Source organism: Orcinus orca, chromosome 19 (genome assembly GCF_937001465.1).
Source record: "Orcinus orca chromosome 19, mOrcOrc1.1, whole genome shotgun sequence".
Taxonomy (NCBI): Eukaryota; Metazoa; Chordata; class Mammalia; order Artiodactyla; family Delphinidae; genus Orcinus; species Orcinus orca.
In genome coordinates, this window is record NC_064577.1 from 42,638,110 (window position 1) to 42,665,149 (window position 27,040).

Below are 27,040 nucleotides of genomic sequence, written 5' to 3' on the forward strand. Positions count from 1 at the left end.
TTGGCAGGTGGATTCTTAACCACTGCAGGCAGGCAGGTGGATTCTTAACCACTGCGCCACCAGGGAAGTCCCGTGATAACTGGTTTTTGAAAGTTTCTTTGTGGCCAAGTACATCATCAGTTTTTGTAAGTGTTCTGTGTTGGAACAAAGTAAGATTTTGTTTATTGAATGCTTGGGTTTGATGTGGGGGAAAAAAAAATCACAGACACAAAATTTTAAAATTAGACTGCCTTTTTAAAGGGTGCATTGTAGGAAGGAAGAAGAGAAGTACTTACCAGTCAGAGACTGGAGACCAGAATACCCCGTTTTCTTAACATTTCTTAAAATTATGGTTTTTCTATTTATATCTAAATATGAAATTGTGATGGATCAACAGAGGAGGCAAGCCTCAGAACCCTTAAGAAGACTCTTAGGTAGAAGAGGGAAAAGCCTAATGATGAACCCTAAATACAAAGGGGACCTCATATTTCTGACTTACAACATTTTAAAAAGTCAGTTTAAACTTGGAAAACTTCAAAAGGGCTGATGACACTTTTGAAAGGGATCATACTGTTTGTCCAATAAAACATTAAGGATTTATTATTTTATTAGAGTCTTACCGATTCCTAATTACTGACATGCAGTACTGTCGAATTATGGCAAAGCTAAATTTTTATCAGTTCATATTTTGGCTGAGATTGCTATTTAAAGCTGTGTGACTTTGGAATACATTTAATCTCTGCACCTCAATTTTTTAATTTAGGAAATGGAGACAAAATAGAATCTTTCTATCCAGGGTTGTTTTAAGAGTTACATGATATATAAAGTGTTTACAAGGCTGCAAGGTATACAATATACATTCAGTAAGTTTATTGTTATTATTTGACTCAATTCATTACACATATCTCTTAGATCAAACTTGTAATATGTGGTATTCAAATCCTCTAGGTTTTTATTAACTTTTTGTCTATTTTGTCTCTCTTTTGTCCCCTAATTAATTAATTAATTTTGGCTGCGTTGGGTCTCCGTTGCTGCGCACTGGCTTTCTCTAGCTGCGGTGAGCGGAGGCTACTGTTCGTTGCCGTGTGTGGGCTTTTCATTGCAGTGGCTCCTCTTGTTGTGGAGCACAGGCTCTAAGCATGCGGGCTTCAGTAGTTGTGGCTCGCGGGCTCTAGAGTTCAGACTCAGTAGTTGTGGTGCACGGGCTTAGTTGCTCCACAGCATATGTGATCTTCCAGGACCAGGGATCGAACCCCTGTCCCCTGCATTGGCAGGCGGATTCTTAATCACTGTGCCACCAGGGAAGTCCCTATAGATAATTTTAACTCTCTACCTTATAACTACCCTTATTTTATTTTATTTTATTTTTTGCGGTACGCGGGCCTCTCACTGTTGTAGCCTCTCCCGTTGCGGAGCACAGTCTCCGGACGCGCAGGCTCAGCGGCCATGGCTCACGGGCCCAGCCGCTCCGCGGCATGTGGGATCTTCCTGGACCGGGGCACGAACCCGCGTCCCCTGCATCTGCAGGCGGACCCTCAACCACTGCACCACCAGAGAAGCCCTCTCCTTCAACTCTTAATGATTTTTTCCTTGAATTAATTTTATCTAATAATATTGCTGTAAAGTCATTTTATTTTTGAGTATTGGGCTTACTTTGGGTTCTCACATTCTAGATTTTGGACTGGTAGTTCTTTATACTATTTTTTGCTCATCCGTGCTTTAAAAAAAATCTACTATTATTATTGTCATTATTTTTAATATTTCACCAGAGTTTTTAGTGGTCCTTAAAAGGTTCATGAAAATAATCTGGTCCATTACTCCCAAAAGCAGGAGGAGTACCTGGTTCACTTTTCTTCTTCTGAAAGTAGATCCTTTTAAAAAGGTTCTTTTACCGTGGACCTAAGTGGTGAACTTACCTAATTACTTATGTGTGGAAACATCTTTTTTTCCTCCTCATTGCTAGGGTCATCTAGGGTGGGCTGGGTACAAAGTTCTCAGTTGCAGTTATTTCCCCTGAGTACTCTAAAGATATTTCTCCATCATCTTCCAAGTTCTGTTGTTACTGAGGAGAAGTTTCCTGTGAATTTATTTTTATCTTTCTTCTTCAAAGAGCTTGTTGAGTACACATTTTTAAATTATATTTTTTATTGAGATATAATTCACATTACAAGAAAGTTCTCTTTTTTATAGTATACAATCCAGTGGCTTTTAGTATATTCACAGATATGTGCAGACTATCACCAGAGTCAATTCTGGAACATTTTCTGCACTTCAGAAAGAAACTTGTACCCTTTATCCATCACTCCTTATCCCCTATCACTCCCTTGTTCTAAGCAACCACTCATCTGCTTTCAGTCTCTGTAGATTTCTCTTTTCTGACTTTCATATGAATGGAATCATATAGTATGTGGTTTTTTGTGACTGGCTTCTGGACTTTGCATAATGTTTTCAAGGTTCATCCATGTTTTAGCATGTTTACCTTTTTATGGCTGAATAATGCGTTGTATGGCTATACCACATTTTGTTTATCCATTCATTTATTAACAGGTATTTTGATTGTTTCCACCTTGCGGCTGTTGCGTATAGAGCTGCTATGAATATTCTTATGAATAAGTATGTGTTTGAAACCTTTTTTCAGTTCTTTTGGGTATGTACTTAGGAGTGGAATTGCTGGGTCATGTTGTAATTCTATGTTTAACGTTTTGAGGAAGTGCCAAACTATTTTCCACAGCAGCTGCCCATTTTGCATTCCCACCAGCAATGTACAATGGTTCAGATTTCTCCATATTCTTACAGTTATTCTTTTCCCTTCTTTTTTCTTTTTCTCAAATTATAATATCCTAGTGGGTATGAGGTGGTATCTCATTGTGGTTTAGCTTTGTATTTCCCTAATGACTAATGATGTTGAGCATTTCATGTGCTTGTTGGCCATTTGTATATCTTCTTTGGAGAAGTGTTTATTTATATTCTTTGTACATTTTTAAATTGGGTTATTTGTATTTTTATTGTTCAGTTGTGAAAGTTCTTTATTTTGAATACTAGACCCGTATCATATAATTTGCAAATGACTTCATTGCATGCTTTGAAATTTTTTGCTGAAAGCTGAACATTTTGAATATTAAAATATAGCAACTCTAGAAATCACATTCCCTCCCCTCCTGGGTTTGTTGATGCTGCTTATTGTAGTAGTATTGTTTGTTTGTTTAGTGTCTTTTTCTGAACTAGTTCTATAAACTCTATTCTTTGTCGTGTGTGGCCACTGAAATCTGTTCTATTAGCTTAGTAGTCAGCTAATGATTGTACAGAGATTTCCTTAAACATCTGGAACCAGAAATTCTCTCAGTCTTTGCTGAGGGGCTTCTTGTACATGTTAGGGCATGCCTTCAGCACTCAGCCAGGCAGTTTACAATTATGCCTTAGCCTTCACTTCCTGTTTCTGCAACGCCTCAAGATCAACCAGAAGTGACAGCTTAGGGTCTTCTCAGGTTTTTCCTGAGTGTGTGCACAACCTTGGGCATGCATGTGGCCTTCTAGATTCCCAGGATATAGGAGCTTTTCAGTACCGTTATGGACATCTCATTCTCTAGCCCTTTCCCCTCAACCTCTTTGGTTAGTCTATTGTTTGCCCCAATTGTTATCTGTTCCTTAGGCAGCAGTGACTAAAACATTTGCCTGTAAATGTTTTGAACAAAGTGGAGTAATTTCTTTAGCACTAGGCCCCTTTTGAGTTGGGCAAAATAAAGACAAGCCTTTTGAGCTGATCTTCCAGGGAGCAACCAGACAGGTCAAGACAAATCATTACAATACTTTGAAAATGAGATATGTTCTGGTTCCTCAGTTACCAGCCATGCGGGCTGTTATTTTCAAGATAGTGCTACTGCAAATGTGGGGATTGGGGTAACTTAAAATGCCTCAAAGCTCTCTGTTCTTACTGAGATTCAGCCTTTGTTCTTGAATATACACTCCGTGGACTGTTGCAAGCCTTCGGTTAGTTTCTGAAGTTCAAAAATATTTGATTTTGTCAGTTTTTTGGTTACTTTTATGGGGAGGTGGGATTTCAAAATTCCTTATTCCACCATTTTTGCTGATGTCACCTCTGAGTACGCTTTTGATCTGAGGTTTTAGAAGAAACCCAATTCTGGCTCCCTAATTTTGAAATACTCCAATTATACTAAAAATGTACTTTCTCAATTTCTAATTTTTATTCTGCAGAAGAGTGACCACAACCACTAGTTTGGCCATGTCGTCTCCTAATCATTTTTACGTACTACTTATTTTTAACCACTACAGTTACTGATGATGATTAATTAATACAGTGAATTTGAGTGGTTATTGTCTTTGTCCTATATTATAGAAAGTTATCTTGAGATAGCAGCTTAGATTCTATCCATTTCATTTGAATTCATCTCCTCAGTGTAAACTGAATTATTTTCAATTTTAGGTTTATAGGATGTATAATTAGCTTTTATTTTTTTAATAAATTTATTTAGTTATTTTTGGCTGCATTGGGTCTTCGTTGCTGTGTAGGCTTTCTCTAGTTGTGGCGAGCGGGGGCTACTCTTTGTTGCGGTGCACAGGCTTCTCATTGTGGTGGCTTCTCTTGTGGAGCATGGGCTCTAGGCGCGTGGGCTTCAGTAGTTGTGGCACGTGGGCTCAGTAGTCATGGCTCGCAGGCTCTAGAGCACGGGCTCAGTAGTTGTGGCACACGGGCTTAGTTGCTCCATGGCATGTGGGATCTTCCCGGACCAGGGCTCGAACCCGTGTCTCCTGCATTGGCAGGTGGATTCTTAACCACTGTGCCACCAGGGAAGCCCCTAATTAGCTTTTAAAATTCCTAGAGCATGCAGACAAAAAAACAGAACTGGTGATAATGACCCAATGTATTGCAGAGGAAATTTGACAAGGGAAAACAACATCTTAGTTATAAGATTAATTATAATCTGGCAGTCTTTGATATGCACTTGCTGTGACTTTAGAATGAGTAGAACCTGAAATAGCTAGAAACCATAAAATTCTCTTTACTTTTACTTTAAAGAAACATTTAGCCCTTCAGTCAGTCAGTGCAACAAATATTTATATTATGATTTGTCATGTGTAAGGCACTGTGGTTAATCCACTTTCTAAAAGCTTACAGCCTAGTAGGTTAGAAGATTGTCAACACAGTAAGAAAAAATTTAAGATCTATAATAGAACTATAAGCAAAGTTCTGGATTATAGGAAAGTAGGAAAACATTTCCACCTAGAGATTGGGATTTCTGAAGAGGTTTCAGGTAAAGCATCCCTTATCCTTTCTGAAGTTCTGAACAAATAAAGAAAACAAGAGTGGCAGGTAGGGGTCAAAATACCACTTTTATTACTAACAGAGACCAGGTTGGAGGATACAACTTTCAGTACGTGAGCCAAATTGTGCCTTTTAACTGAAGTCCTTTAGGTAGACCAACCTGCCTCCAAGCAGTGCTATATTGACTCAAGCCTCCCTATGCAAGGGAGCGTCTGGCCCTAAATAAGCGGCGAATGCTTGCTCCACACCTTGGAAAGGTAGAAGCACAGAGATGGGCCAAGTTTGCTCTTCACTCTTCTAAGATTAACTAGTCAGACAGGTTCAGATAAGTCACTCTGTCTCTGTAAGTAAAGAAGTACAGAGAAGTCAGGAGTGTGTTTAGCGCAAGTCCTCCCTTATGAAAACCTGAAGTGGGAAAAAGGCATTCCCTCCTAGGAGAGAGAATCAGTGAAGCTTTCATGGAGGATATGAAATTGGAGCAGAGCATTTAAAAAATGGATTGATTTCTAGGTAGAAGACATAAAGCCATAGAGATGAGAAAGTATAGGCTTTGTTTGAAAAAGAGGTAGTAGTCTAATTTAACCGAGCATTTGAGTTCTTGGTTTCAATAGTGTTATCCTTTGGGGGTTATTATCAAACATAAACATTTAGCTCTTGAACAGTAGTTGGCTCTATTTCAAGGTTATTTGACTTAAAAGATTACGAAAACCATCCCTTTCAGGTTTTAAGACAGCAAAGTAAAATTATTTCCAGGCTTTTTTGAAAATCACCTAAAGACAGGAATAAACTCCATTTTGAAAGGATAAGACATCTGTAATCCTACTTGTATAGGAAGAAGGAAAGCAAAAAGAAGTAGTAAGTGACCTAACAGAGGAGAGGAAGGTCAAACTCTATAGAGGAGAATACTGGCAAGAGACAGATCATGATTTCTCTGCAAGACCCCTGAAAAGCTCAGTACATGGAAGTACCATGTACCACAGATGGAGGCTGAGAACAGGGAGCATTGTCTGAAAAATCTATAATGGGGGATGGACCCCTCTCTGCCACCACCCCCACCCCCATACTCACCCCATGCACCCTGATCAGTTGAATGACTGCCATCAGACTTACAGAAGTCAGGACATTATTCTTTGGAGGAATTGAACATGAGAAGTTCAGGACCTAGGACACTAAGCCCAGAGGCGAATGAGGCTAAGATACCACAGTGAACAATGGAACCTGCTAGTCTCCTTCCCTCACGTAGTTCCAGAATTCCATCAGGCAGGTAAGGGATTAGAGTCTTCCTTCTAGTAAGAGAAGGCTCCAGAGAAAAGGTAGCTGAATTTAAAATTCTGCTTATGTATCAATAGGCTTGTGCCTATCAGTGTTGATTTTTAAAAAAAAAATCTGTAAACATGTTTTTGTTTATTTTTTATGGCTGTTGGCAGACAACCTTGTAAAGTTATTCATGACCAAACTCTTTATAGAACTGTCCCATAAAACATACATTCTAGGAAATCTTCAAAAGCCTTGGATTAGTAAAATGGAGAGAAAAAAAGGGAGGGGGGCTAACTAATAAAAGATTGCCAACATTTTCTTAAATGTGTCATATACCATTGATATTTTAAAACAAAATACAGATTAATTTAAACCAACTCTAAAGGGTATAATCCCAGCATTTAAAAATGGAATGCATGTAGATTTATGAAAAATATCATTGTCCTAATAGTTTTTGTTTTGTCTTGGGTCACCACTGGTTTGGGGAGATAGGGTCAAGCATACTGCCAAAGAACAGAGTTATCAAGCCTGTGTTCTAGGCTAAGTCCTAATTTGTTTGTACATCCGGTAATGACGCTGGCTTGCTTTTTCTCAGTCTGTGTTGATTTTAATTTTGATTTTTTAAAAAGATTTATTCATTATTTATTTATTTTTGGCTGCATCGGGTCTTACTTGTGGCAGGTGGGATCTTCGTTGAGGCATGTGAGATACCACGTTGCGGCGCGCGGGCTTCTCTCTAGTTGTGTTGTGTGGGTTTTCTCTTCTCTAGTTGTGGCGCACAGGCTCCAGGGCGCATGGGCTCTGTAGTTGTGGCGCTCTGCTTCCAGAGCGCGTGGGCTCTGTAGTTTGCGGCACATGGACTCTCTAGTTGAGGCGCGTGAGCTCAGTGGTTAGTTGCCCTGCAACATGTGGGATCGTAGTTCCCTGACCAGGGATCGAACCTGCGTCCCCTGCATTGTAAGGCAGATTCTTTACCACTGGACCACCAGGGAAGTCCTAATTTTGATTCTTTTTTAATGTTTAAGAAAAATAACTAAATGTAAACCTATTTTAGTATATTCTGTATGCCTATGTAAATTACATTTCTTTATTTATGTTGGTTCCCTCTTTGGTTTCTTTCTTTTTTTGTATCCAGCTTTACTGAGATATAATTGACATATAACATTGTGTGAGTTTAAGGTACACAGCATGATGATTTGACATACGTGTATTTTGCGACTACCACAGTAAAGTTAGTTAACACATCTGTCGTCTCACATAGTTAATGATGTTTGTTTTGAATGTGTTTTTATTTTATTTTATTTTGGCCATGCTGCATGGCATGTGGGATCTTTGTTCCCTGACCAGGGATCAAACCTGTGCCCCCTGCAGTGGAAGTAGAGTCTTAACCACAGGACTGCCAGGGAAGTTCCAGTGATGTTTGTTTTGTGGGAGAACATTTAAGATCTACTCTCAGTGGGCTTCCCTGGTGGCACAGTGGTTGAGAGTCTGCCTGCCGATGCAGGGGACGCGGGTTCGTGCCCCGGTCCGGGAAGATCCCACATGCCGCAGAGCGGCTAGGCCCGTGAGCCATGGCTGCTGAGCCTGCGCGTCCGGAGCCTATGCTCCGCAAGGGGAGAGGCCACAACAGTGAGAGGCCCGTGTACCGCAAAAAAAAAAAAAAAAAAGATCTACTCTCAGCAACTTTCAAGTATACAGTATAGTAATTAATGTTCACTATAGTCACCATGCTGTAGATTAGATTTACAGAATTTCTTCAGCTTGTAACTGGATATTTGTACCCTTTAACCACCTTCTCTCATTTCCCCCACTTCTCAGATCCTGGCAACCACCGCTTATGAGATTATACAGTATTTGTCTTTCTCTGATTTATTTGACTTAGCACCATGCCTTCTAGGTTCATCCATTTTGTTGTAAAAGGCAGGATTTCCTTCTTTTTTGTGGCTGAATAATATTCCACTGTATATATATACCAATGTTTTCTTCATCCATTAATCTGTTGACAGACACTTAGATTGTTTCCATATCTTGGCTGTTGTAAATAATGCTGCAGTGAACATGGAGGTGCAGATATCTCTTTGAAATAGTAATTTCATTTCCTTGGATATATACCTCAAGTGGGACTGCTGAATTATATGGCAGTTTTGTCTTTAATTTTATGAGGAACCTCCATAGTGTTTTCCATAGTGGCTGTACCAATTTACATTCACACTAACACTGCTCAAGGGTTCGCGTTTCTCCACCTCACCAATACTTATTATCTCATGTCTTTTATTTTTGCGGTACGCGGGCCTCTCACTCTTGTGGCCTCTCCCGTTGCGGAGCACAGGCTCCGGACGCGCAGGCTCAGCGGCCATGGCTCACGGGCCTAGCCGCTCCGCGGCATGTGGGATCTTCCCGGACCTGGGCACGAACCCGTGTCCCCTGCATCGGCAGGCGGACTCTCAACCACTGCGCCACCAGGGAAGCCCCCTCATGTCTTTTTGATTATAGTGATTCTAACAAATGTGAGGTGATATCTCATTGTTGTTGTTTTTTTAATAATTTTTAAAAAATAACTATTTATTTATTTCTGGCTGTGTTGGGTCTTCGTTGCTGTGCCTGGGCTTTCTCTAGTTGCGGTGAGCAGGGGCTACTCTGTTGGGGTGCGCGGGCTTCTCATTGCGGTGGCTTCTGTTGTTGCAGAGCACGGGCTCTAGGTGTGCGGGCTTCAGTAGCTGTGGCATGGAGGCTCAGTAGTTGTGGCCCACAGGCTCTAGAGCGCAGGCTCAGTAGTTGTGGCACACGGGCTTAGTTGCTCTGCGGCATGTGGGATCTTCCTGGACCAGGGCTCAAACCCGTGTCTCCCGCATTGGCAGGCGGATTCTTAACCACTGCGCCACCAGGGAAGCCCCCCTCATTGTGGTTTTGACTTGCGTTTCCCTGATGATGTTGAACACCTTTTCATATACTTTGGAAAAATTTCTGTTCAGATCCTTTGCCCATTTTTATTTATTTATTTATTTTATTTCGTTATTATTATATGAGTTTCTTATATATTTTGGATAATAATCCCTTATCAGATATATAGTTTACAAATGTTTTCTCCCATTTTATAGGTTGCCTTTTCATTTTGTTGATTGTTTCTTTTGCTGTGCAGAAGCTTTTTAGTTTGATGTAGTTCCACTTGTTTTTTGCTTTACTTCTTGTGCTTTTGGTGTTATATCCAAAAAAATCATTGCCAAGACCAATGTTAAGGAGCATTTTCACTATATTTTCTTCTAGGAGTTTTAGGCCTTACATTTATTTAAGTCTTTAATCCATTTTGAGTTAATTTTTGTGAGTGATGTAATATAGAGGTCTAATTTTATTCTTCTGCATGTGAATATACAGTTTTCCCAGTACCTACTGTTGAAGAGACTATCTTTTCCCCATTGAGTCTTCTTGGCTCCCTTTTCAAATATTAGTTGACTGTATATTCATGGGTTTATGTCTGGGCTCTTGATTCTGTTCCATTGGTCTGTGTGTCTGTTTTTCTGCCAGTACATAATGTTTTGATTACTAAAGCTTTGTAATGTAGTTTCAGGTCAGGAAGTGTGATGCCTCCAGCTTTGTTCTTCCCTCTCAAGATTACTTTGGCTATTCAGGATCTTTTGTGGTTCCATATAAACTTTAGGATTGATTTTCTATTTCTGTGAAAAATGCATTGGAATTTTGATAGAGATTGCATTGCATATGTAGATCACTTTGGGTGATTTGGTTTCCAGTCCATAAACATGGATATATTTCCATTTATTTGTGTCTTCAATTTTTCTCATCAATGCCTTACAGTTTTTATGTACAGATCTTTCACCTCCTTGCTTAAATTTATTGCTAGGTATTTTATTTCATTTTTAATTTTTTTAATTGCAGTATAGTTGATTTACAGTGTTGTGGCAATCTCTGTTGTACAGCAAAGTGACTCAGTTTTATACATATAGACATTCTTTTTAAAATATTCTTTTCCATTATGGCTTATCCCAGGGGATTGGGTATAGTTCCCTGTGCTATACAGTAGGACCTTGTTGTTTATCCATTCTAAATGTAATAGTTTGTATCTACCAATGCCAAATTCCCAGTCCATCCCTCTCCCTTCCCCCCTCCCCCTTGGCAACCACAGGTCTGATCTCTATGTCTGTGAGTCTGTTTCTGTTTTGTAGATAGGTTCATTTATGCCATATTTTAGATTCCACATACAAGTGATATCATACGGTATTTGTCTTTCTCTTTCTGACTTACTTCACTTAGTATGATAATCTCTTGCTGCATCCATGTTGCTGTAGATGCCATTATTTCATTCTTTTTTATGGCTGAGTAATATTTCATTGTATATATGTACTACATCTTCTTTATCCATTCATCTGTTGATGGACATTTAGGTTGTTTCCATGTCTTAGCTATTGTGAATAGTGCTGCTATGAACATAGGGGTGCATGTATCTTTTAGAGCTATAGTTTTGTCTGGGTATATGACCAGGAAGTGGGATTGCTGGATCATATGGGAATTCTATTTTTAGTTTCCTGAGGAACCTCCATACTGTTTTCCATAGTGGCTGCACCAATTTATATTCCCACCAACAGTGTAGGAGGGTTCCCTTTTCTCCACACCCTCTCCAGCATTTGTTATTTGTAGACTTTTTAATGGTGGCCATTCTGACTGGTGTGAGGTGGTACCTCATTGTATATTTGATTTGCATTTCTCTAATAATTAGTGATGTTGAGCATCTTTCCATGTGCCTACTGGCCATCTGTATGTCTTCTTTGGAGAAATGTCTGTTAAGGTCTTTTGCCCATTTTTTGATTGGATTGTTTGCTTTTCTGTTGTTGAGTTGTATGAACTGTTTCTATATTTTAGAAATTAAGCCCTTGTTGGTTGCATCATTTGCAAATATTTTCTCCCATTCCATAGGTTGTCTTTTTTTTTTTTTTAAATGGTTTCCCTTGCTGTGCAAAAGCTTGTAAGTTTGCTTAGGTCCCATTTGTTTATTTTTGTTTTTATTTCTATTGCCTTGGGAGACTGACCTAAGAAAACATTGGTACTATTTATGTCAGAGAATGTTTTGCCTATGCTCTCTTCTAGGTGTTTTATGGTTTCATGTCTTATCCTTAAGCCATTTTGAGTTTACTTTTGTGCATGGTGTGAGGGTGTGTTCTAACTTCATTGATTTACACGCAGCTGTCCAACTTTCCCAGCACCACTTGATGAAGAGACTGTCTTTTTCCCATTTTATATTCTTGCCTGCTTTGTCAAAGATTAATTGACCATAGGTATGTGGATTTATTTCTGGGCTTTCTATTTTGTTCCATTGATCCATATGTCTGTTTTTGTACCGGTACCACACTGTTTTGATCACTGTTGCTTTGTAGTATTGTCTGAAGTCTGGGAGAGTTATTAGGTATTTTATTTTTTTATATTATTTTAAATGAGATTGTATATTTTCATCTAGTTTGTTCTTAGTATATAGAAGTGCAACTGATTTTTGTATGCTGATTTTGTAACCTGCAGCTTTAATGAATTATTAGTTCTAATGGTTTTATGGTGTAGTCTTTAAGATTTTTCTGTATAAAATCATGTCATCTGCGAACAGAGATACTTTTACTTCTTCCTTCTGATTTGGATGCCTTTTATGTCTTTCCTACCTAATTGCTGTGGTTGGGACTTCCAGTACTGTGTTGACTAGGAGTGTTTAGATTACCTTTGTCTTGTTTCCGATCTTAGGGGAAAAGCTGTCAGCCTTTCACCATTGTGAAGTCAGCTGTGGGCTTGTCATATATGGCCTTTATTATGTTGAGGTACATTCCTTCTATATCCAGCTTGTAGATGGTTTTTTATCAGGAAATGATGTTGACTTTTGTCCAGTGTTTTTTTTTTCTATCTATTCAGATCATATCATTTTGGTCTTTCATTCTGTTAATGTGGTTTATCACATTGATTAATTTGTGTGCATTGAACCATCCTTGTGTCACAGGGATAAATCCCATTTGATCATGGTGTATGATTCTTTTAATGTGCTGTTGAATGTGGTTTGCTGTTATTTTACTGAGAATTTTTGCATCTAAATTCATCAGGGATATTGGCTTATAGTTTTCTTACAGTTTCCTTCTCTGGCTTTGGGTAATGCTGGCTTCATAAAATGAGTTTGGGAGTGATTTCTCCTCTTCAATTTTTGGGGAAGAGTTTGAGTAGGATTGACATTAATTCTTTCTTATATGCTTCCTAGAATTTCTCAGTGAAACCATCTAGTCTTGTGCTTTTCTTTGTTGGGAGGTTTTGATTACCGATTCAGTCTCCATACTCATTATTTATCTATTCAAATTATCTACATCTTCATGATTCAGTCTTGGAAGTGTTAAAAAAGAAAAACAAAACCTGTTGCACATTAAAATGTTGAAGAGTTTATTTGAGCAGACATTAATTTCAATTGCATAGCACCAGTCCAGAAGTGATTTTAGAAGTGCTCCATGCACAGGAGCTACGGGCAAGGTTTTTATAGACAAGACACCGAAGCAAAATAGTTATTTGATTGGCTGTATCTTAAGGAGTTGCCTTACTTGGGATTGTTCTTAAGTTTCATTTTCTCAGATTCCAGTGCATTTATGCTGGCTTAGGTTTTGGTTTGCAACGTGGGCTACCAAGGCATTAGAACCACCTCAGACAATTAAACCCCAATTGCCTCCTTGTTTAATTACCTTAACAGTAAGTGGTCATGCTTCTAGGAATTTATCCATTTCTCGTAGGTTGTCCATTTTATTGGGGTATGATTGTTCATAGTAGTCTCTTATGATCCTTTATATTTCTGTGGTATCAGTTGTAATGTCTCCTCTTTCATTTACAATTTTTTTCTTTCTTTTTTCATTTATAATTTTACTTGAGTCCTCTCTTTTCCCTTGGTTAGTCTAGCTATAGGTTTGTCAATTTTGTTTATCTTTTTAAAGAACCAAGTGTTAGTTTCATTAATCTTTTATATTGGTTTCCTTTCTCCATTTCGGTTATTTCTGCTCTAATCTTTATTATTGCTTTTTGCGGACATTGGGCTTAGTTTGTTCTTTTTCTAGTTCCTTGAGGTGAAATGTTGGCTGTTTATTTGGGATCTTTCTTTTTTCTTAATGTAGACATTTATAGCTATAAACATTCCTCTTAAAACTGTTTTTGCTGCATCCCATAAGTTTTGGTTTGTTGTGTTTCCGTTTTTGTTTGTCTCAAGATATTTTTTGATTTCCCTTTTGATTTCTTCTTTGATCTATTGGTTGTTCAGTAGTGTGTTGATTGAGTTCCACGTATTTGTGAATTTTCCAGTTTTCCTTCTGTTACTGATTTCTAGTTTCATGCCTAGTTTCATGATATTGTGATTTATAACACATATATTTTGGTCTTTGTTCTTGGTTCCTGACTCACAACTCCCAAAAACCCTTGTAATTTCCTAAGCAAGCAGTAGGAACATCTTTTGTTCTCAGTTCAAAGCCATAAAGGTGAAATGGGTGTCTTTTTGTTTACAACAAGCCCCTTTCAACCACACCTGAGTTTGTTAATAAGGTGAATTTTTGAAGGCCCCTAGGTAACTGAATGATGGAGACCAGTTGCCAGGGGAGCCAACTATGATTAGAGGGTTGGAACTTTCAGTTCCACTCCCCATTTCCCCCTTCCCCGCCTCTGGGGAGGAGAGAGGAGCTGAAGGTTGAAGCAGTCACCAATGGCCTGTGGTATAATCAATTATGTCAATGTATTGGAGCCTCCATTAAAAAAACCCAAAAGGATGAGGTTCAGAGATCTTCCATGTTGGTAGCATCTGCATGCCAGAGGGGTGGTGCACCCCAGTTCTTATGGCGACAGAAGCTCCTGCACTCAGGACCCTTCCAGACCTCACCCTGTGTTACCTCTTTATCTGGCTGTTCATCTGAATCCTTTAAATAAGCTGAGAGGGCTTCCCTGGTGGCGCAGTGGTTAAGAATCCGCCTGCCAATGCAGGGGACACGGGTTTGAGCCCTGGTCGAGGAAGATGCCACAGAGCAACTAAGCCTGTGCGCCACAACTACTGAACCTGTGCTCTACAGCCCGCGAGCCAGAACTGCTGAACCCCTGAGCCTGTAACCTGAGGACGAAGAGTAGACCCGCTCACCGCAACTAGAGAAAGCCCGCACGCAGCAACAAAGACCCAACGTGGCCAAAAATAAATAAAAATTAAATTAAGTAAATTAAAAATAATAATAATAAACTGAGAGACATACGTTAATGTTTCTCTGAGTTCTGTGTACCACTTCTAGCAAATTAATTGAACCTGAGAAGTGGGTTGCAGGAACCTTTAATTTATAGCCAGTTGGTCAGAAGCACAAAGTAACACCCTGGACTTGCAATTGGTGTCTGAAGTGGGGGTAGTCGTGTGGGACTGGGCCTTTCACCTGTGAGATCTGATGCTATCTCCTGGTAGATAGTGTCAGAATTAAGTTAAATTTGTAGGACACCCATTCAGTGTCTGCTAAGAAATCGGGTATTGCTTGGGTGTTGGAAAACACACATCTGAATACCATTGTGATCAGGAAAGATACTTGATATGGTTTGTGTCTTACTGATCTTGTTGAAATTTGTATTGTGGCCTAACATATGTTCTGTCTTGGAGAATGTTCTGTGTATGCTTGAGAAGAATGTGTATTTTGCTGCCACTGGATGGACTGTTCTGTGTATGTTTATTAGATCATTTAGTCTGTGATGTTGTTAAAATCTTCTGTTTGCTTATTAATTCTCTGGAAGATCTGCTATTGAGAGTGAGGTGTTAAAATCCCCTGCTACTATTGTATTGCTGTTCGTTTCTCCTTTTAGTTCTGTTACATTTGCTTTATATATTTAGGTGCTCCAGTGTTGGGTGCATAAATATTTACACTTGTTGTATCTTCTTGATGAATTGACCCCCTTTATCATTATACAATGACCTTCTTTGACTCTTGGTTTCTTTATTTCTGTCTTCCTTTAGTGGAACCAGGCTTAATGTCATCTAGTTAAAGCTCCTTCAATGGAACAGTCTACTCTATGACATCGCTGATATTGGAGAGACTGGCTGACCAGTAATGGGGAGAGCTCACAGCTTTACACAGTTATTTAAGCCAAATCTGTCTTAAACACATTGTCTCTGCTTCTCCTAGGTTGGTTATCTTGAACAGTATAGAGCTACTTGATTGTAAAGGACAATTCTTCAGCTATTCAATAGCAGCTATAATGTTCTTCCATTGAACATTTTGAGTATTCCTCTTATCTTTACCATCTTCCACAAAACTTAGCTTTAGAACCTCTCAGTATCCTGGGATCCATTTTCTAAATGATATTTAGTTGATTTCCTTTCTCAAATGTGATGTTAGAGTTATTGACAACCACTCAGAATATACAGTAGTTTTGTCCCTTGGTCTGGTCTGCTTTCCATTTTAGTGTATCCTAAGATACAGTTTTTCTTTTCTTTTAAAATTTGTTACAGGAAGTCACATAAGTAACTCATGATAAACTAAAACTCTGTTTTTTGTGAAACTAGGTTTCTAGTTTCATATTTATATAACTGGTAATTGCTTAATTTTAGTGAGAGATTTAAAAAAAATTTACCCTGTTTAGTTTCCTCATTTTTTAAAATTAATTAATTTATTTATTCATTTTTGGCTGTGTTGGGTCTTCGTTGCTGTGCGCGGGCTTTCTCTAGTTGCGGCGAGCGAGGGCTACTCTTCATTGTGGTGCACGTGATTCTCATTGTGGTGGCTTCTCTTGTTGCGGAGCACGGGCTCTAGGTGTGCGGGCTTCAGTAGTTGTGGCACGCGGGCTCAGTAGTTGTGGCACACAGGCTTAGTTGCTCCGTGGCATGTGGGATCTTCCCGGACCAGGGCTCGAACCCATGTCCCCTGCATTGGCAGGCGGATTCTTAACCACTGCACCACCAGGGAGGTCCCTAGTTTCCTCTTGATACTGTCCTTTTAAAATCATGTTGAACCCTGATTCTGTTATCCAACGTTATTATTTATCCTAATGAGTTTCATGGTATCCAGAAGTTTAGTAAATATGCTTATGACTGTATTCAAGATATCTAAAACTATTGCATAGGTGTTTTGGCTAACCATGGGAGTTTGACTTTAATACATTTATTTCCTTTCTTTTCAAATAGCACTAACATTATAATAAAAGAATAAAAAGGAGTATAAGATCACAGGCACAAGAATGACAAAAAAAATTTAGAAGATAAAAAAATTAGTAGAATAGTGTTAAATAATTTAGCCAAGTAGAGGGAGGTACACTCTGGGTTGTCTGCAGAGACTAGCAAGCAAGTTTACAAAACCTCCAAAAAGACTCAACACTTGGTAGTAAAAAGTGAAAATTTAAGAATGAGGCTTGAGATTAAAAGTAGGTACTGGTTGAAGAAAGTCTTTTTTTTTTAATCCAAAATGTGTTTATTGGGATGGTTTCCCGTTCATCTTGATTCTGGGGGCTTTTAGTGCTGCTTCCGTCTGAAGGAGCATCCTTCGGTAAGCCTTGCTTTTCCTCCCGTGGGCTGGCAGAGGACAGTAGAGCAGCCAACACACAGAACTACTGTTTGTGCATGGCCAAAGACAGTGGTGATTTTATAGCATCCTGAGCATTTCACATCCATGAAATAGGAATTAGGGCACTGCACCAGGCTCTTCTTCTTGTGTTTCCTCTTCTCCTCTTCTGGAGAGGGACGAAGGAGATCCTTTGAGAGAGGCATGCTCTCATGGGGAGGTCGTCACCGTCGGAAAGGCTGAAGAAATCTTAAATTAAGTGGTTGAATCCTATGTAAACTACTTCTTCCCCCTCTAGGAAACTGGGCATTTTTTTCTTCAAGAAAATGGAGGCTGAGGGTTCTGGATCCAGGAATATCAGATGTATGAAAAGGATAGGGATGTGGAGCCAAAGAATGAACTTATAATAGCTTCTTAATGCCATGAAAAGGAGTGGACAGCCAAGGATAACCTGATAGTTGAGGAAAGCCTCCAAAATGAGAGGCCAGACAAACACATAAAAGAAACAAGGTAGAGAGCAGAGAGGAAAAAACCGCGGGTAGGGCAGAGGGGAAATTATTAATATTAATAAATATTAAATTAAGAGATTAAATATTAATCTCTAAGAAATGAAATGTTGCATCTTCAAAAAACAGAATGGTCTTTTGAAACTCTTTCAATAAATAAGAAATAACTCTTGGAAATAAAAAATGATACCCCCCCAATAAAAAATTAGTGTAAAGATTGGAAGTAAAGTTGAAGCAATTTCCTAGGAATTAGAAAGAAAATATTAAATGAGGAAAATAGGAGACAAATAATTTAAAAAATTAAAGATAGACCAGAAGGTCCAATATTTGACTAATAGGAATTTGAGCAAGAGAGGACAGAGAAAATAGTGGGAGATGATACCAACAGATTTCCAAAGCATTTTCCAAACTGAATCATAGATTTGCAAGTTGAAAGATCTGATAGAATAATAAAAAAGACACAGACCAAGAGGACTGATTATGAAATTTCAGTAAACTGGGGATACAGAGGCTGTACTAAAAGCTTCCAGCAAGAGTAGCTAGAGGTTACATTCAAAGGACTAATCAGAATAGCATTACATATCACAGTAGTAACATAGGAAGACAGAAATGCATTAAGCAGTATCTTCAGATATCTTCAGTGGAAAGGATTTCCAACCTATAATTTTATTCAGTCATATTATCAATCAAATGTGAGTCTAGGATAAAGATATTTTTAGACATGCAAGTGACCAGGATTTCAGTTCTCATGAGCCTTTTTTCCCCCGTAAGTTACTAGTGAATGTACTCTTAAATAGGAAGGGAAAAGAAATCGGGTCCAAGACTCAGAATTCAGTCAAAGAGAAGAGCCAAGGGAGAGCCCAAGGTGACAGCTCTGTACCTAGTCTAGAGAGTCCCCCCACAGAGGGAAGCAGAAGAAAGACCAAAGGGTTCTGGGAAGTTATGGCTCCGGGAAAAAGCAATATCTGGTGTGTTTGAGCATATGGAAAATATTGATAGACATGTGACAGATGCTGGAGCATTTGAGGAAAAGTTAAAAATATATAGAAAGTAGGAAAAATGAGGTTGTCATTAATTTGTAGGGACAAAGAGTACATGGTCCTATTGTTCTGCTGGCTCAGCACTCAGTAGTATCTGTCCAGTATTACATTCACACTCACTCTTTATTTAAACAAAGATTGTCATAAAATTACATAGGGTATGGAGGCTAGAGGTAGAGGTTGAAACTAAATACTTATATTCCTTGGCAGTATGTCGATAGGTAATATCTACATTTGATAAATCAAGCATATTTAGAAAAACAGAGGTAAATATCAAAAGAACCCCCTAGAAGATTCGATGGGGTATAGGGGTAGGGCGGACCCTACTGTTTTTCCAATGTCCTTTTGTCTTGGTTGAATTTTTATATAAAAATTCAGTTAAGTTATATGGTATATTATAGAGACCTCTTTCTAGATATATATATATCAATTAATAACAGCCAAATATTTAGCTATATCATGCATCCTTTGTTTAGCTCTCTTGTTCATAATAGCCACTGTCTTATTCATATCATGGCCTAGGAAGTCTAATAGATTTCCTTTGTTAATTTGGTATCACTTTTCCTTAATGACTTTCTTACAAAGTTATATCTTCCCTTCCTTTTTAAAGAATCTTTGTTCTGATTTAACATATTGTTTCTTTTGGTTCCTCTTAAATCTAAAATATAATTTCTGGCATGCAGTTAGGGTATCTAGGGTACTGTGTACTTTGTTTCTTACATTATCTAAAACAGGGGAATGCTTTTTCTACAAATAAGTAGCATGGCTGTATTAAAATACCATTGCTTTGGAAATATTTCCATAGCAGTAAGATGATTTAGAATGTGTGTTTGTGAGTGAGTTGTAAAATTACTATCTGACATATGTCTTGGAAAATTCCACAGATTCTGCCAGTTTTCAGTTTCTGGCACATCGACTAGAATTTGTACATGAGGAAGTCAAACCCTACTTTCCTCTGATTTACCACCCGCTCTGGCATTTTGGAATATGAGATTCAGTTAAATGCTTGCTAATCCTGAGTCAGATCCCATCATGGCCTTGTTGTATCTACTAGTAGTTCTTTTGTGTGTATATAGTGTGGTGGAGCTGGGGTAAGTGGAGGAGAAAAGGGGAGGACATATAATTATATTGCCACCTTGACTTTAAAATTCTTTCCTTTCACTTCATAACTTCAAAAGAAGTTTTCAGTAGGGCATGGAAGATTTCCAGGATTGAGCAGTACCCAAAATGAGTCCCAGTCATATCCAGTAGTTCATCAAAGTTCATGGAGTCGTTGGTGCTCTGGAATGTTGCTGTGGATAGTTAAAACTGATTAAGTGAAAGAAATTCTCAACAGAAAACAGAATAAAAGTGTATACTTATTTTAGACTGAGAGCAATGAATTGGTAGTGGATATTGATTTCGGTTAAAGAAACAGAAGTCAGGATAAAAGAAAGCTTGTAATATTGAGTCAGATATTAGAAAGTGTCCATAGCAGAAAGTTTGATCTATTAAGTAATGTATCTGTTTTCTAAATGTATCCCTTCCTTGGTGTTTTTATCTAGGGATTTCTTTCTTAAGATAAATTTAGTCATGATATGGTAATGCACTGACAGCAGTTTGCTTCTAAAAAGCAATTATATTTCTACTAGGGACAAGATGTTGGGTGGAGGAATGACAAACTTACTTTGTTTTAGGTTTATTTAGGCATACAAAAATGTTTTCCTCTTAGATTTTGGCGAGAAATCAGTTGGAAAAACATCTGGTGTTGGTTGAGTGAGGGAATGGCATAATCAGAAAAACTACTTATAGGAAAAAATCGTTTTAAAAAAATCTCTGCAGCTTCAACTCTGGATTTCTTTATGATGGTTCATTCTTAATCTCTCTCAGAAATTTTCTTCCCACCAAAGATTTTACCTGTGTTGAGCTGCTTCAGTATGTCTCAAATTTTATTCAAATCTATGAAATTTAGATCACGAGTCATGAACTTTTAAAATGTAGAATGTGTTTTCATAGCTTTTGCTGTCTAACAACCGCTCTAAAACCTAGTGGCTTGAAACAGTTATTCAGTCTGGCACTTCTTCTTCTAGTCACCCAAAAAGGTTGCCCGTGAGGCTGCAGTCCTCTGGTGGCTTGACTGGGACTTGAGTGTCTAAGATGGCCTCATTTACAGTCTGAGACCTTGGTGGCACTGTCAGCTGGTACTCTTTTTCCACAAGGCCTGTCATCATTCACAAGTTTAGCCTGGGCTTTCTTACATGGTGGCAGGAGTGTTTGAAGAAGGTAAAGTTTTGGTTAAGGCTTAGCTTGGAAATTGCAGTGTTATTTTCACCACATTCTTTTGGTCAGATCAAGTCATCATGTGAACTCAAATGCAAAGGGTGGGAAAACAGACTCCACCTATTGAAGGGAGGTGCAGCAAAAGCCCACTGCAAAAGGGTATTGTAGCAAGGAGATAAGATTCTTCAGAGGCCCTTATTATAAGGTTCTACCATGGTCTGCCCTCTGGCTCCAATGGTTCGCATTCTTGTCTCATGCAAATCATTCCCTCCCAAGACATCTGAAAGTCTTATATCCAAAAACAACCTGTATAAATACACAAATAAATAATGGTGAAAACCTGTAACTTGTTATCTGCATTTGATTTAGAGGTAGATGAGGGTCCTCACCTGCAGTTCCTCTTGATCCAGAGACCTATGAACTAAAAAGAAAAGTTATCTGCCCCATACACTCAACATATACCGTTATTCACAGAGATAGAATAACGGCAGTATACATTCACCCTAAAAAGGGGAAGTAACAGGAGGCATATAGCATATATCAATTCTGAAATATAGCATATATCAATTCTGAAATATAGCAGACGCATTGTCAGGTCACCTACTCCAGGTGAAATGGAACAGGACCCTATGGTCCTTCCCCACCATGTCCTCTGCCTCCTTTTGTCTGTAGAAAAACTTTAGCTAAAGAGTTTAATCAGAGAATTGAGAAAATGCAGAAGCAAAGGAAAACAGTCAAACAAGACCAAATATTGATAGTTCAGTTATTAAACAAATTCAAGGACCTTTAGTTCCTTCTCATGGGCTGTAGGTAATATTCTGTCCTTTGAGCTGTTTTGTAGATATTGCAACCCCCACCAGGTGGAAGAAGTTTACTACATGATGACCAGACTGTAGCCATGGCATGAGCTGCCATAATTCTGAGAACTGGCCTCAAGGAAGTGGGAACAAACCGACCCTGGAACTGAAGATTAACTGTACTTAAAATCAGGATGACGCTGATCAGACCACCGCATGACCAATTTCAAGATGACTGTCAGAGCTGACTATTTGGTTCCTGCATGTAGCCCCCTACCTCCGCCTATACACACCTGAAACTCCCCTTTAAAAGCTCTTGCCCACTGATTGTCAGTGGGGAGTTGGCCTTTGGGCATGAGTCCACCCTCTCCCCTCGTTACCGGCCTCTGAAATAAAGCAAATTTTACTTTCCACCAACCTTGCCTCTCAAGTATTGGCTTTCGAGCAGCAAGCAGCTGGACCCTACTTTTGGTAACCCAGAGGCAGGAAACGTGCCTTGATTGGGGCCCATTTCTGCTTCCTGGGAATGGTTCCCTAATCCATTGTTCTCTGTGATTCTTGGTACTGCATTATGAGCTCTTAACACTGCTTTCTGAGAGGTCTCTCCTTTTACATAAGAAATATCTTATGAAGCTAAATAGCTTTCTCAGGGTACTTCCTCCCTATAGAAAGTTGGGAACCCAGTGGCCTTTTTTCATTTTAAATAGTTTCTGTCCCTTGTTGTACCCAGCAGGTACAACTTCCTTTAAAATTTCTGAAATTTTCTTTGAATCTGGTTTGTGTTATTCCATGTCCCAAAAGCTACATCATTATAACTCTTTAAAGACAGTCCTCTCCTGACTTTGGTTGTGTCTATCTGCTATGGCATAAGTTCCCTTTAGCTTCTTAGAGGCCATTATGTCTAGTTAAGAGAGTCAGCTAGGTATGGCTTTAAAAGTTTCTGAATTAAAAGACAATTGTATAACCTTTCGTTAGGCAGAGTTCACACGTATGATATTCAGAAGCATGATGTGTTAAAAAAAGGATAAATTGGACTATATCAAAATTAATATTTGTTCTTCAAAAGACACCATTAAGAAATAGAAGTCATGACACACAGAATGGGAGAAAATATTTGCAAGTCATCGAGTAGATAATGAATGTGTATTCAAAATATATAAGGAGCCCCTAAATCTCAATAGTAAGAAGATAAACAACTCAAAAGGGAAAATGATTTGAATACACATTTCACCAGAGAAGTCTTTTGAATGGCTGAAAAGCACATGAAAAGATGCCCAACAGCATCAGTAATTAGGGAAGTGCAAATTGAAACCACAATGAGATACCACCCCATTAGACTGACTGAAATGAAAAAGGCAACAACAAGGAACGGTAAGATGGGGACAGACTGGAAACCTCGTACATTGCTGGTGGGAATGTAAAATGGTGCAGCTACTCTGGAAAACAATTTAAAAGTTTTAAATAAACTTAACCATAGGACTTCCCTGGTGGCGCAGTGGCTAAGAATCCGCCTGCCAATGCAGGGGATACGGGTTCGAGCCCTGGTCCGGGAAGATCCCACATGCCGCGGAGCAACTAAGCTCGTGTGCCACAACTACTGAGCCTGCGCTCTAGAGCCCGCGAGCCACAACTACTGAGCCCATGTGCCACAACTACTGAAGCTCACATACGTAGAGCCCATGCCCCACAACAAGAGAAGCCACTGCAATGAGAAACCCGCGCGCCACAATGAAGAGTAGCCCCCGCTCGCCACAACTAGAGAAAGCCCGTGCGCAGCAACGAAGACCCAACGCAGCCATAAATAAATAAATAAATTTATTTAAAAAAAACAAACAAAAAACACTTAACCATATGATACAACCCAGAAAATATCCACCTTAGAATTTATCCAAGAGAAATGAGAACATATTTCAACCCAAAGACTTGTATGAGAATGATCATAGCAGCATTATTCATAATAGTAAAAAAAATTGTAACAAGTCCAAATGTCTGTCTGTTAGGAATGAATAAACAAAATATAGAATTCCATACACTGGAATACTATTCAACAATAAAAAAGAATGAACTGCTGGTACATGCTATAACATAGGTGAACTTAAAAACATGCAGAGGGCTTCCCTGGTGGCTCAGTGGTTGAGAGTCCGCCTGCCGATGCAGGGGACACGGGTTCGTGCCCCGGTCCGGGAAGATCCCACATGCCACGGAGCGGCTGGGTCCGTGAGCCATGGCCGCTGAGCCTGCGCTCCGCAACGGGAGAGGCCACGGCAGTGAGAGGCCCGCATACCGCAAAAAACAAAACAAAACAAAACAAAAACATGCAGAATAAAAAAAGATGCAAAAGATGACATATTTTATGATTCCATTTTTTTTTAATGCCCAGAAGGGAAAATCTACAGAGACAGAAAGCAGATAAGTGGTTGCTTGAGGTTGGGGATCAGCACAGGGATTGATTATAAATGGGCATAAAGGATATTTTTGGGGTGATGGAAATGCATCAAAACTGAATCGTAGTGATGGTTACACAGCTTTATAAATTTACTAAAAATTATTGAAGCGTATAATTAAAACCAGTGAATTTTACGATATTTGCATTATGCCATAATAAAGCTGCTAAAAATGCCGTATACAGATGAAATCCCATGATGGTGAAAACTTAGGAATTATTACAACTTTTTTTTTTTTAAACAAGAAATGTATCATATCCCTTGAAATAAATGGGCCATAAGTTGAATCTTCAAACTTTTTTCTTCAGGTATTTTAATCGTTATTTTTGTAATGTATTCAGTCTGTTGCTGTGTTGATGTCATTTGCATGTTATTTGCTGAATTTAGAGTAACATTCAGTTTATTAAATTTCTTTCTTCCTCCCCTCCCCTCCTCTTCCCTCCCCTCCTGAGATACAAAGTGAAAAAACCATGGAAACCTGCTGGGAATTTACAGTCAAAAAGTATTTCCTGATCTATTTAGTAAAAATGACATTCATTGGTTGAGGAATTTCTAGGCATCGTGTTGCTTACTGACTATACTGGGTTGAACTAAACAGACAAGGCCCCTTTCCTCTCAGAGTTTACACTCTGATGTAATGGACACATCATCCTAGAGGAAGGAGTAAAGAAGGGGCACACTCTCTCTCATTAAGGATCCTCCTGATACCACACACATCACTTTTTCTTACATTCCATTGGCCAGAACGTAATGAGAAATAAAGTCTTCTTTCCACACAGCCATGTGCTAGCTAAACATTGGGAATTCTGTTACTCTAGATGAGTAGAGAGGATATGAGGGGATACTAGTATTCTATGCCAAAATACATATATTAACTTTTGTATTTCTTCCATAATGCTTGAATAACAGGTCAGACCTTTTAATTTCCATTTTTGGAGTTGGTAGCTATACTTTAATCAGCAGGGGTCACTGTTGCGAAAGTATTTCTTTTCCTGTTTCCTTTGTTCAACCCATCTGCATTTCCCACCCAGATCCTGTATTTAAAGCCTCTTGAATTGGTTTCCTGTGTCTTTTTTGTGTGCTAAGCATTTAAATTTACTATGTTAGTAAACTAATATCCAGAATGTGCCAAAGATTTAAAAACTGATCAGAAAGGCTAAAATAATAGCCAAAAAAAAATGCTTCTTACTCTTCAGGAACTCTATGTTGTAATTACAGTTTGCAACAAGTGGTTTCACAGTTATATTTCTCAGCTAGGTTATTTATAGAAAAACAATTACAGTTTTATACAAAACAACAATAAATGCTAATGTATGACAAAACAAATCACTTAGTTTTTTAAAAACCTGAATATTTAAGAATGTCCTATCCCTGTAAGACAGGGGGGCTGTTTCAGTGTCTGTTTTTGTTTGTTTAGGGGATGATGTCCTACCTTGAAAGAAATAATCGAGAGAGAACAATGTAGTTGTTCTCATGTTCCCCCCCACAATATCCTTGTAATTTTTTGTGGATAGATTATTAAAATATATAATAATCTATCCACACATTAATATGATACCAGATAACCTAAGAATGTCAAATGTTTGAACAGTGACTTTCTCTACGATTATATCTAAAACCTTCACAAATTTGTTATAATTCATTGTATCCTTGATATAATTGGATTTGACACCCTTTATATTTTGTATGAGAAACCTAGAGTTTGGATTCAGCTGAAATAGTAAGATATCTAAAACATGTATTCTATTGCTTCTGTGAAACATTTATTTTACAAACAATACCATGGGGACTTGCTTGGTGGCACAGTGGTTAAGAATCCGCCTGCCAGTGCAGGGGACACAGGTTCAACCCCTGGTCCAGGAAGATCCCACATGCCCTGGAGCAACTAAGCCTGTGTGCCACAAGTACTGAGCCCACGTGCTACAACTACTGAAGCCTGCACACCTAGAGCCCTTGCTCCGCAACAAGAGAAGACACCGCAGTGAGAAGGCCATGCACCGCAATGAAGGGTAGCCCCCACTCGTCACAACAAGAGAAAAGCCCATGCGCAGCAACAAAGACCCAATGTAGCCAAAAAATTAAACAAACAAACAAAAAAACTCAATACCATGAACTGGAGCAGAAACCATTTGGGTTTCCTAGAAAACATCTAAAATTAATGTGTGTCTACCTCTAGGATTATTTTCTAAGCTCCATTGCTATGTTACTTCAAATAATAAAATATTCTGATTATGTGTTATAACTAATTTCTTAAGTCCTGAGATTCTCAATCTATTTTATCTGTTCCATTGGTTCTCAAACTTTAGGAAGCATCAGTATCACCTGGAGGGCTTGTTAAAATACAAATTGCCCCTCTTTCCCTCCACCACCCCTGGCATCCTGTTTCTGATGCTATAGGTCTGGAGTACAGCCCAAGAATTTGCACTTCTAACAAGGTTCTGTTTGATGCTGATGCTGTTAGTCAGGTGACCATGGTTTGTGAACCACTGATCTTTTTCTTGCAGACTTGGAGTAGGATACATACGTGCAGAAGGAATTGGAGGGAAATATAAGTCTGGACAGATATCCTATACACATGATGTTTCCCAGATACTCCCAGGACACTGTCTATTCCTTTTTTTCTTTTCTCTTTTCATATACCTCGTGTTCTTACAGAGACAACATTTGGTCTATTTAGAGTGACTTAGGGGAAAAAATTGCTGCTGGGTGTGACTTTTTTTTTTTTAAAATAAATAAATAAATAAATAAATTTATTTATTTTTGGCTGAGATGGGTCTTTGTTGCTGTGCGTGGGCTTTCTCTAGTTGTGGTGAGTGGGGGCTACTCTTCGTTGCGGTGCACGGGCTTCTCATTGCAGTGGCTTCTCGTTGCGGAACAGGGGCTGTAGGCGTGCGGGCTTCAGTAGTTGTGGCACGTGGGCTCAGTAGTTGATGGTGCATGGGCTTATTTGCTCC

General features: G+C 38.8%; 2 protein-coding genes across 8 annotated transcripts in view; one reads left to right on the top strand and one right to left on the bottom strand.

Moving 5' to 3' along the window:
• FBXL20 (F-box and leucine rich repeat protein 20) overlaps positions 1 to 27,040 on the top strand; it is a 114,095-nt gene that overhangs the window by 20,080 nt on the left and 66,975 nt on the right. The gene's annotated exons all lie outside the window — the stretch shown is intronic.
• On the bottom strand, positions 16,945 to 17,280 carry LOC101280446 (40S ribosomal protein S27-like). The gene has a single exon (XM_012537797.3). It carries the CDS (start codon positions 17,244 to 17,246, stop codon positions 16,992 to 16,994), a length of 255 nt encoding a protein of 84 aa, XP_012393251.1. The 5' UTR covers positions 17,247 to 17,280; the 3' UTR covers positions 16,945 to 16,991.